This window comes from Nerophis lumbriciformis, linkage group LG02 (genome assembly GCF_033978685.3).
Source record: "Nerophis lumbriciformis linkage group LG02, RoL_Nlum_v2.1, whole genome shotgun sequence".
In the NCBI taxonomy this organism is placed as follows: Eukaryota; Metazoa; Chordata; class Actinopteri; order Syngnathiformes; family Syngnathidae; genus Nerophis; species Nerophis lumbriciformis.
Window position 1 is genome coordinate 55,857,215 of NC_084549.2, and position 12,230 is coordinate 55,869,444.

The 12,230-nt window shown below is 43.6% G+C and overlaps 1 protein-coding gene across 3 annotated transcripts; it reads right to left on the reverse strand.

The window, feature by feature from the left end:
- Positions 1-1,142: 1,142 nt before the first annotated feature.
- zbtb18 (zinc finger and BTB domain containing 18) lies at positions 1,143-9,707 on the reverse strand. 3 transcript variants are annotated; one of them, XM_061965054.2, is made up of 3 exons: positions 9,563-9,649; positions 6,996-7,123; positions 1,143-5,144 (listed from the first exon to the last, which is right to left on the reverse strand). In XM_061965054.2, exons 2-3 carry the CDS (start codon positions 7,009-7,011, stop codon positions 3,457-3,459), a joined length of 1,704 nt encoding a protein of 567 aa, XP_061821038.2. In that variant the 5' UTR covers positions 7,012-7,123; positions 9,563-9,649; the 3' UTR covers positions 1,143-3,456. The 3 variants fall into 3 exon arrangements, with proteins under 3 accessions (XP_061821038.2, XP_061821029.2, XP_061821022.2); XM_061965045.2 differs by lacking the exon at positions 6,996-7,123 and having other exon boundaries at positions 9,563-9,707; XM_061965038.2 differs by lacking the exons at positions 6,996-7,123; positions 9,563-9,649 and adding an exon at positions 5,945-6,073.
- Between the last annotated feature and the right edge of the window lie 2,523 nt (positions 9,708-12,230).

The window sequence follows — 12,230 nt, forward strand, 5'->3', positions numbered from 1 at the left end:
AAAAAAGGTCCACGCACAACACATAATTCAAAATTCCACCCATTTAAATACCCTGCAGTGCATGATGGGAAAAATGCAAAATAACTTTCTCCACATTTATCCATGTTTGGGGCATTATAGCTGCTTGATATTTCTGATTACAAAACTTTAAGGAGGTCGTCACGGAAGTAAACAAGGTAGGAGTCGAACTTTCACATACTCTTGAAATCGAATATATATATATATATATATATATATATATATATATATATATATATATGTATGCACAGTACAGGCCAAAAGTTTGGACACACCTTCTCATTCAATGCGTTTTCTTTATTTTCATGACTATTTACAGCAAGAAATCCCACTAATCAACCATAAGGCAGACCTGTGAAGTGAAAACCATTTCAGGTGACTACCTCTTGAAGCGCATTGAGAGAATGCCAAGAGTGTGCAAAACAGTAATCAGAGCAAAGGGTGGCTATTTTGAAGAATCTTGAATATCAGAATCAGAATCAGAATCAGAATCAGCTTTATTATAAAACATGTTTTCAGTTATTTCACCTTTTTTTGGTAAGTACATAAGTCCCCATGTGTTCATTCATAGTTTTGATGCCTTCAGTGACAATGTAAATAGTCATGAAAATAAAACTTTTGTCCTGTACTGTATGTACACATACATATATATATACATTATATATATATACATATATATATATATATATATACACACTTATATATGTATATATATACATATATATATATAGCTAGCCCCTGGCCGTTTTTTTTTTAGCTTAATGTGGCCTCCGAGTCAAAATGTTTACACACCTGATTTAGTGATACACCACATAATCAGTACAGTATTTCATTTTCCTATATTCAAACACAGTGTTAGTTTTCAAACTATGTGTAATGTTACAGTGGCCAAAAATATTAAATACTCTGTTAAATAAAACATCTGCCTTGTTTTTAATGACTACTTAGGCCTACTAAGCTGCTGTATTTTAATGTTGCTCATGATGGTGGTACTTGGAGAGCCAAATGTTTTCTGAGGTGGTACTCGGTGAAAAGTTTTTGAGAACCACTGGCTTCGTTCAACTCGGCGATTTGCTTTGCAGTCAAAATTAAAAAAGGAAAAAAACGCCTCAAACACAAAGTGGTCCAATGTCAAGAATCTTATAATTTATTGCAGTTTGCACACAATTTAAAAATGTCAACAACAGCACACCGGAAATTACAAAACTAAACACAATTGAAATTCGCTCCCCTTGAGAAAAACAACCACAAAAATAAGTCAAACTATGATTGTCAAAGCTAAAAATGACTATATCTGACTTAAATTAAGAAAAAAAAAAAGTTGAAAGTATTTAATCTCAGCAGGGAGCAAATACATCTGAAGAAATCTGCTTGTTTGATGGTGATTGTCTTTTTTTTTTAATTTTTATTAAAAAGAAACAGTCACTTTTAAAACCTTCCCCACAAACAGTCTGAGACATTTTTATACCTTCTTTAAATTAAAACAACTATTCTCACGCCCCACAGACACACACTTGTTTTCAAGTAAACACAGCAAAAAATAATAACAAAAAAGATAAGTGTGGTTATATAGTTCACAGCCTCCAGAGCGCTCAACGTCACTCATGCTCCGGAAATAAATTATTACAAATAGAATTAAAATAAACAGAAAAAAAGAGAAAAATAATCGGCCTGGACTACAGCAGTTTAAGGCGGTCAAGTACAACCAGAAATATATTAGAAAGGAAAAAAAAAACAGTAGTAGTGATGATGCAAACAGCAGGATGGGTGCATGGATGGAGAAACACACACACGCGCGCGCACACACACACACTCACATTCAGCAAGTCCTTTTTTTGGATTGTATAAACGCTTGTTTCAAAATATTTCCACACCGCTTGAATTTATACATAAAAACCAGGCGCCGTCCCTGCCCCAAAAAAAATTCACCAATTTTTTTTTTTTTTTCTGAAAAAAAGTTTTGATCCAAAAATGGAAGCAAGACATTTTTCAGTTACAAATGTTTAAGTCCAAGGCATCTTTTCCAGCAAATATCTCATAATCAGGTCTTTTTTTTTTATCTTAAAAAGGTGCTTACACACACGCACACACATTTTACTCTTCACTATTTCAGCAGGACAGACCCTTTTTCATCCTTTGGCCATGTTGGCGTCATGTGACCGCCCTCGTCAGACCTCCAGAGCCTTCCGAGGACGCCCATGATTGCACAACGTTAAACCGAAGAAGTGCTGGGCGGATGAAGAACTTCCACACTGACGGGTGACAACACACACACACACACACACACACGCGCGCACACACACACTCAGTGCACATAGACTTCAAAAGCTTCATCACATTTCCAAGATGTTCACTGTCAAGCTAAATTCCCGCACCCCCCCAACTTTTTAGGACAACAACATTTGAATCCACGCATGCCCCTCCCCACCCACCATAGTCAGCTTTGCAACAGACGTCACCCTGGAGTAGTATTCACAAAGAAAATCATGTTTGTTAAATAAAAAGGAGCCCATTGTCAAATATTTGATCAATAACGATGTGTACAGTAACACTGCAAATTCACATTTTTTTCCTTTTTTTTTTTTTTGAAATCTTAAAATATACAAGTTTGAACGTCATGCAACAACAGCAGGTCCTGTTAAAAATAAATAAAACTGTAACAAAATAGAATTAATACAATAAGTAAAAAAAAAAAAAAAAAAGATTTAAAACTATAACAATATACAACAACCTTAAATTAAATACTTTTCCAACAAATTTAAAAAGACTGCCAGCTAGATTTCAGAAAAAACTACTGTATTAATTAATAACAATAATATAATAATTATTAGAATATTTTTGTAATGTTTAGAAAATACTTCAAATTGATTGAAAGTAAAAAAAATCACCAAAAATAAAAAAGAGGCTGTGCATTGCATGAGTGCCATCAGTTTGTCAGTCGCTCGACTCGCCCTGAACGCACCACGACGCTAGCTGCGCCTCCGTGCCAGTGAAACATCTAATCAAACGCATACACACACACACACACACACGTGCACATCAGGTGTTGGCGTAGTAGAGAGTGCACACGCACACACACGCACACGCACACACTTCTTCAAAGTGTGTGTGGCGGTATCGTGATACCCGTTTAGTGTATCATAATGCTTTTGTTCTTGAGGAGCGTGGCATCGGTCCGAGTCGGAGTGTTGTGAGATGAAACACAAAAAGTTAAATAATAAAATTAAATTGACAAAATTCAAACAAGCAAGACCTTCTCGGAGCTTTCTCTGAATAAAATCCAGACTACAACTGAAACCCCTTGTACTTGATGAAAAACTCAGTAGTAACATTTTCATGTGCTATTAAAGTGCAATCGAATGAGATTTTTGCAACAAACAAGAAGATGACTCACTGAAAGACCCCCTAAATGTTGGCAAGGACCCCGCTCGCACGCCTCTACTTCCACAGTTCCTGCGAGCTGTCCTCGATGGCCCAGTCCCTGACATTGGGCAGCGCGAGCGGCTCGCTCTTGACCGACAGCGAGTTGACCAGTTCGCAGTGGAACTTGCGGATGTGGCGGTAGAGGTCCCCCGACTGCGTGAAGCGGCGCTCGCACCACTTGCAGGCGTGCGGCTTCTCGCGCGTGTGCACCACGGCGTGGCGGCTGAGGTTGTGCGAGTACTGGAAGCTCTTGCCACAGGTGGTGCAGGTGTAGGGCTTCTCGCCGGAGTGCGTGCGCTCGTGGCGCTTGAGCGTGTACATGCAGGAGAAGGTCTTGCTGCAGATGGTGCACGTGGGCACGTTGACGTCGCCGGCGGGCTTGGCGCGGATGCCCTCCTGCTCCCTGAAGTGCGAGCTGAGGTGGAGCTGCAGGATGTGCGGCGAGGGGAACACCTTGTTGCACAGCGGGCACATGAAGATCTGGGTGTGCGGCGCCGACAGCATGTTGGACACGTACGGCAGCAGCGTGCTGTCCATGCTGGCCGCGTCGGCCTGCGTGCGCTCGCTCTCGCCGCCGAGTATGTCCTCGCTGTCGGCCGCCGCCGGGGGCTTCTCGTCACGGTCCAGCTCGGACGCCAGCGACGCCTCTCGCAGGGCGGAGAGGTGCGCCTCCAAGCCCAGTCTCCTCTGGACCGACAGAGGACCCCCGACCCCGTGGTGGCTCAAGCCCCCGTTGGTGCTGGGAACCGTCGCTTTGGCGATGCCGCTGTGCTCCATCGCATAGTCCCCGCCCCCTAGGTCCTCTTCCTCGTCTGAAGCCACACCCCTCTCCACCTTCACCCTCACCGCCAGCGGGCTTTGCAGCCTGTCCGGTGTGGCTGCACCGCTGAAGTACGTCGGGTGGTGGTTGCCGTGGTTACTGCCGGATGTCGGCTTCACTGACAGGTCCAGGACGCAGTCGGCGGTATCGTTGGACACCCGCCTGCCGCGGTGTCCTCGGGAACCCGCGGAGCGGTGAGACTTCTGGGAAAGCGATCCTGTGGAGCTGGAAGGGCTTCCTGCCGGAGACATCAGCTTGGTGCCTTCCGTCAGGCCCTCGCCGGCCTGCTGCTCCGCCTCTGCGTGACCCGGGCTGGTCGTGGCCATGGCCGGCGTCCGCAACCATAGCGGTGCTCTCTCGCTCTTCCCCTCCTCCTCTTCGTCGCTGTGCAGCAGGTCGGCGGTGGCGGGTCGCCCCGTCGAGCCGTCCGAGAGACTGTCGGCCTTGTCGGAGCAGCTGGAGCCGCCGTCGTCCTCCCTGCGCGTGCTGTCCGCCTCCGCCGTGGCCTTCCGCTTCAGCCGCTTCTTGCACACCTTGACGATGTCGTACATGTGCAGGTAGGAGGCGGCGGCCAGCACGTCCTCTACAGGGAGATCCTGGAACTGCAGCTTGCCCTCGTACATGAACTCCAGCAGCAGGGAGAACGCGGGCGCCGTCACGATGTCGCTGTTGAGGTGCACCACGTCCCGCTTGTCCAGCTGGTCCTTGTAGAAGAGGTGGAAGTACATGCTGCACGAGGCCAGCACGGCGCGGTGCGCTCGAAACTGGGCATCGCCCACCAGGACGGTGGAGTCGCACAGGAAGCCCTGGTGCCGCTGCTCGCTCAGACACTGGAGTAAATGTCTGCTGTGTTCGGGGAACTCCATCCTGCTGTCCTCATAACCTGCGGACACACAAAGGCAACGTCAGATGTTTTAGGGTTTTAATGACGCCTTTAATGCTTTTAAAAGACATTTACGTGAGCGGAGAGACCAAGAATTACAGACTCACTCAAAGACAACAGACTTCATTAAACCCCAGATCAATCTCGTCGTCGTCTGACTAAAATGAAGATGAGCAAAACGATCTCAAACCCGGCCAATTAAAAGACGCGCTAAACAGACAGCGGCGGAGACGGGATGCCAAGCACACATATGGCGCAAACAAAGCGCCGTCGAGACGGCAATAAACAAAATATACAGTAAAAAAGAAATACAATAACGAGAACCATGCAGAGGAGACAAAACACACAAATCAATTGATGTATTTTTAGCAGCACTGTTACACTGCACTGCTCTCTTAGCAGGAATGTAAATAAGGAAATAATAAAAAGGCTGCACTAAAGTATGCGGTAATAAAGCAGGAGTGCACACCGGAGGAGTTCTGGTGGCAAAGTAGTGCAGCAGTGATGCATCTTTCTGCCTCCTCTGCCTGCACTCTGGCCTGTCGCTGCTCCTACGCTGGTTATTTTTATTAACCCACTTTGGCCTGGCCTGGCACGGCCCTTTTAGGTAACCGGCTTTCAGCTGCACACGCTGTCCTCACGTACGCAACAAACAAACACACACACACACACACCTGCCTGCCTGCCACCTCCACAAAGTACAAACTAGAAAATGAAAAAAAAAAAAAAAGTAATTTTAGGAGAAGCTAAATTTGCTGACAAGTGAATAAAAGTCAGACGCAGTAGCGACGAGGTCCCACCTGTTAGCCTCGTCGGTTTGTCCCGCCTGAGAAAGTACATGTCGCTCGTTAGCCCGGACAGTTAAATGGCCTCATTTGAATGAAGCCTCCGCAAGAATGGACGAGTGTGTGTATGCTTGTTCAGACTACTTTTAATGAGGGGAGGGGAATGGAGGGGGGGGGGGCCTACGGGGACAAGGGTGAACTAGCCCCTCCTTCCTCCTGTCCCCCTCCTCTTGCCCACCACTTCTATCCTTCACTCACGCACGCCTTCCCTCCCGTCGTAGTCTTACGAGAAAAACCTCGCACATCCGCGGAGCTGCCCCTCGCCACCCCTCCCCACTCCTTAACCCCCCCCCCCCCGTCTGCCCAGAAGAAGAGAAGATTTACAATACAATCACTGTAAGTGCCCTGCTCGTCACAGCATCAATCCTAATCCTTAAAGATGGCTAAAAATAAAGACAGCGGCGGCGGTTAAAGAGCCGGCAGCGGAAAGGCTCCGGAGGGCAGTCCCGAACCGAGCCGATCCTTCAACTTGGGTCGGGGGGCTGCCGGGGTATCGGGGAGAAAGACGCGAGGCTGGGACGGACGGACGGACAGGCGGGCAGGACAGGCAGCGAGGGCGGCTTAGCCACATCTGATCCAGCTGACGGGGGCCATATGGCAGCTGCTAGCCAGATAAAGAGATTAAGACTAGGAGGGAGTGCGATTACAGCTGTCTAGCCAATTCAGGCAGCTCAAATCTGCAACTTCTAAATTAGTCTCCTCTACTCCGGGCCGGCTCGAGGCGCCCGCACATGCTTTCCAGTGATTTTGCGCAAAAACCTCCCTCACAAGTTAGATTACTGGGATTACAAATACAAAACTGGTGATTATTTACTCTTTAAACTTCAGAAAACTCAAACCAAATCAAGAACATTCAAGTTGAAATAATCTTGCTTCTAGTCCACACTCGAGCCACAACTCATCACCTAGACGTCTACTCCCCCAGGTTCAGGGTCACTCTCACACACACACACACACACACACACACACACACACACTTACAAACAAGAGTTATAGGAGACGATACCTGCAGCGGTACGCATCAACTTGATTAACTCCACTGTGGCTTGAGGAGCTGCCGGAGCTTTGTGGCTGCTCTTTCTCTTCCCTTCCCTTCCTTCTCTCGCCTCGCTCTGCTTTGCTCGCCCGCCCGCTCTTGAGTCGGCGAGTGGGTAGGAGACACACACGCACACACACACACAAAAAAGCTCACTGTTCAAACTGCGAGGGACAGATGCAAAGTGGTGGAGATGTTAGAGGGGGAACGAGATACCACCTCCTCCTCCTCCTAACTGGCGCTCACACACACGCACACACACACACACACTCCCAGGCTGCCTCACAATAAAGGACCGGGGAGGGGTGGATGGCAGCCTGTCAGCTGCTCTGACATCATCCTCAGATGGAGATGCTACCTCCAGCTGTGCTCTTTCTACAGCCATATGCTGCCTCCTCTACACTCCTGCCACCAGACTCCGCTTTCATTTTAACCAACACCACGCAACTTTGTCGCCCCCCCACCCCATTTTTCTACCCCCCCTCTTTCTCTCGCTGGGAAACAACATGAATGACTAACAGCAGCAGCGGCGTGGTTTATTTTCTCGTTTAAATGTTAGTTCAGCCACGCACACACAAAAAAGTTTACATCACTCAAAACAACTTGGTTTTTTTTTGTATTTTTTTCTTTCTTTCCGGTAACCGCAAACAAAGGCGCATTTGCAACTGACAGACGCACGCAGCTGATATTGTTTTCCACTTCTTTACGCTTCAGTGCCACAGCCTCGTCTTGTATTCATTCACTCATTCATTCGTTTGTCCAAACATTCCCCCCCCCATCCCACCACCGCCACCCTCGGACAAGCAACATGACCGGCTATGATACAATGGAAACAAAACATAAACAACCACTAAGGAACCTAATGAGCGGAAACCACAACCAAGTCAGACTTTTTGGATTATTAGTGCAAGTGTGGATGGGAATTAGAGGATTAATAAGGATGCAATTTAGGTCTAATTTCTACATTTTATTATTATTATTGTTATTACTACTTCAAAGCATGAACACTTTCATAGTACTCAAAAAAAAGTTGTGCATACTTTTCATTATAATTATAATAATAAAGCAAAATAAACTTTCAGAGTACTCAGATAAACTATAAAAACAGCAAAAAAAAGTTGTTTGTACATCTTATTATGATTATAATACTTTAAAACAAATGAAAACTTTTATAGTACAGCAAATAACACTTTGTTTCTTACATCTGATCAATTATGAAAGGCAAAATTGGTCTAATTGTGTACATTTGAATATCATTTTGAACATGCTTAAGAAAGTTCACTAATCCACACATCCAAAAAGGAGTAGGAAGAAGCAGAGCTTATTCAATAGTACAACTTCTCCAAATCCCAATAAATACTGATAGTTCACTTTTTGTGTTTATGTTAACATTTTTATTTCACGCCAGCACATTAAAAAAATAATGTGTAATTACATACCAGAATAATTGTGTTGTAATACATAAGTGCAGGCTATTCCATATCATAAAAATGTGCATTTATCATAAAATACAGTTTTTATTATTCCACAACGATTAAATGTTAAAACTCTTTATGATTAACTTTAATACAGTTGCAGGTGGCCCTCAGTGTAACATCCATCCATTTTCTACCGCTTGTCCATATGTATTTGTATTTTTGTCCAAATTATATAATAAAAGGTAAACAGGGTCTACATTGTTTGAATCGACTCTTTTATAGAAAGATACACGCTTGCTTTTTTTCCCTTTCCGTTAGTATTAAAATAATCTGTTATAATACACTTTGGTTAGCAATTAGCTGGAGGTGTCCCGTTGATTGCCTGTCTAAATAACTTACATTTTCACTGTTGGTGTCCCGTTTAGTGCTCGTCTAAATCATTTCCACATCCTATTAATTATAAAAGGCAAACAGTTTGAATTGACACTTTTATAAAAAGATACACGCTTGTTTTTTCTCTGTAAGTATTATGATAATCTGTTATAATACACTTTGGTTTACAATTAGGTGTAGGTGTCCCGTTTAATGCCTGTCTATATAACTGGCTTACATTTTCACTGTAGGTGTCCGGTTTAATGCCTGTCTAAATAACTTATATTTTCACTATCTCTTTGATTTTATGTGTTTGAAATTGTTTCAGTTTTTTCTATTTTTTGGGGGAGGGGGGGTAGTCATTCGTGCTGTTTGGCTTTGATAAGAATAGCGTGACGAACATAGAGACAAAACTTGAAAGTAAAGTGTTGAGGTGGGGTAAACAAAACCTCACGATAAATAAAAACAAATACAAATGTATAGAAGAGCGAAAGGCAGTTAGCTTTAAAACCGTGGAGGCTAACAAAAGTCAGGCGATGACAAAAAAAATAAAAAAAACAGGCATCTGTCTTGTTGAGCTATTTGCAGTGTAGTACTTGCTTAGGCCCCTGGTGCTATGACAACAGCTGCTCAAAGGAGAGCTAACACTTAGCAACACACAGACATGCTAAGGAAGCTTTAGCTACTTTTACCCCCTTCCTCCAGCCTCCTTTAACCGGACTCTCTGTGAGAACAAGCGGCACTTACAGGCAACACGGTCCGCCGTCTCTCCGTTTCTTCCCCCTCCTGATTAAACCGACTTTGGGCTCATTTCCATAACCAGGCTGTCGAGGACGGACGAGCGCGGGCAGGCAGGGCAGGGACGCGGGGAGTCGAGCACTCTACGGCGGCCAGATGTTTCCGAGCTGTTGCTGCTGCTGCTGCTGCTCTCCACTCAACTCAAGGCTGAGGAAGGAGGGCGACGCTGACTGGCAAGGCTGGAAGCCAATAGTGCCCGCCCAGGAGGGCACGGAGGCCAATTGGAAGCGGCCAGGAAGCTGTAGGTAGGAGGGGTGGAGGGATATGGCTTCTTCTTCTTCTTCTTCTTTTTCTTCTTCTTCGTCGTCTCTCGTTTGGCGTAGGTTGACACTAGGCACACGCACACACACACACACACACACACACACACACACACACACACACACACACACACACACACACACACACACACACACACACACACACACACACACACACACACACACACACACACACACACACACACACACACACACACACACACACACACACACACACACACCAGAGAGGAGTAGCTCCTCCAAACAGACTTGTTCTGCAAGTGTGTGGGAAAGACCGGTGCATCAGGGAGAGAGACAGAGGTGCATCTTGGGTAATGTAGTCCGGGCGGGGAAAGACCTGGGAAATGTGCGCAGGTGCACCACCTATAGCAGGGGTGTCAAACTAATTTTCATTGAGGGGCCACATCGCAGTTATGGTTGCCCTCAAAGGGCCGCATTTAACAATGAGTAATGTGAAGTGAAGTGAATTATATTTATATAGCGATTTTTCTCTAGTGACTCAAAACCCAATATCTAAGTTACATTTAAACCAGTGTGGGTGGCACTGGGAGCAGGTGGGTAAAGTGTCTTGCCCAAGGACACAACGGCAGTGACTAGGATGGCGGAAGCGGGGATCGAACCTGGAACCCTCAAGTTGCTGGCACGGCCACTCTACCAACCGAGCTATACCGCCCTCATATAATATATGAATAGACATGTATATATACAATACAGTAACAATATATTATTTTACATAAGCTGCAAAAAAAGTATAAACATTTTACTTTAAAAACTGGCATCTCAGTCACCAGAATTTTACAGTAAAAGCAGTGGGTTTTTTTTTTTTACAGCATATAAAAAAGTTGAATAAATGGAATGGAATGGAGAAACAATACCACTGTTTTTAGCAGTAAAATTCCAGCAACAGAGCTGACAGTTTTGTTTTTTCCCCCCGTCAAATCTTGTTTTAATGTTTTTTTGTCTGTTTTTTAATGTCTTAGTGTCTTACTGTATATGGAAAAAAATAGTACCAAAATTGATTTTTAATGGTAAAAAAAACCCCCTCAAAACTAAAAAATCTATTGTCAATTTTACAGTCTACAATTTGATTGATAATTTGTTTTGATATTTATTTAAGTACAGTATTTATCATTATTTTAACAAAAAGTATTTTTGGAATACATAATATAATATTTTGATTTTGATAAAATTAATTTTAAAAGATATGCAATTGCATGCAGTACATGATTTTTAATGTCATAAAGAAAAGAACAAATATATTTAGTAAGAATATATTAAGCATTTTATTAACACATATTATTTCCAGGCTTTCGCGGGCCACATAAAATAATGTGGCGGGCCAGATTTGGCCCCCGGGCCTTGAGTTTGACACCTATAGCATTGATACCAACTAAATACTGAGCGCGCGTGTGACCCCCAGGGAACGTGCTTTATCAGTATCATGCAGTATCATGCTTCGAAAAGCAGTGCACTACAAAACATTGCAGCCATCCTCATTTTGATTAAAAAAAATCAGCACAAACTGCTTTATTAATTTGTTTTGTAGGTTAACGTGTTGTATATATTGTGTTCCTGAGTTAATGTTCCCGATTAGTTTGACATTATTAAAATTTTTTAGTTTATTTAATTCTATTTTTCAGTATGGAATTGTTCAGGTCGGTCCAAAAATGTTTATAGTGTAAATAAGGAGTTATTGTTTTGATTTTCAGGCAGATTGATGGACTTTAAATATTTTTTGTTCTTTGTTGTTAGTTGATTTATATTTATTTCTTGTTTTGTTTTCTCTAATGTTAATAAGGATACAATGTTATGCGGAGGTGTACGTATAACAATTTTATCGACAAATGTTACTATTTATAGTCACAGCAGAGAGTGGCAGGGCGCAACAGAAAAATAGCACTGTATTAGGCAAACATATACATATTAATTAACAATTGTAATGCATTTATAAAAATACAAACATAAAACAATGTAACATTATCATTAAAATAATATTTTTTGCATATATTACATACAGTTGTTTGAGCAAAGTGAAGTAAATCGTGAACAAAAAGCATAATCTACTTATTCTAATCTTTGTCATTCCCAAAAACTTTCTGGTGTCCAAAAGCAACCCGCATGGTTCAATCCCCACTTTTCTGATCTGCTCAGGACTCGAAACTGCGTTGTCGTAATGAGAGATGAGTGTGCTAACTACCGGGCTAAAAGCCTGAGCTATCAACCCAGGAGCCAGCACTGCTCTTGAGGTCGTCAGGGAGTGAGGTTTACTAAAGTACTGTACACATGGCCCAGCCACACTGGCTGGCCTACGTTACACAAACACGTAGTTTGTACAC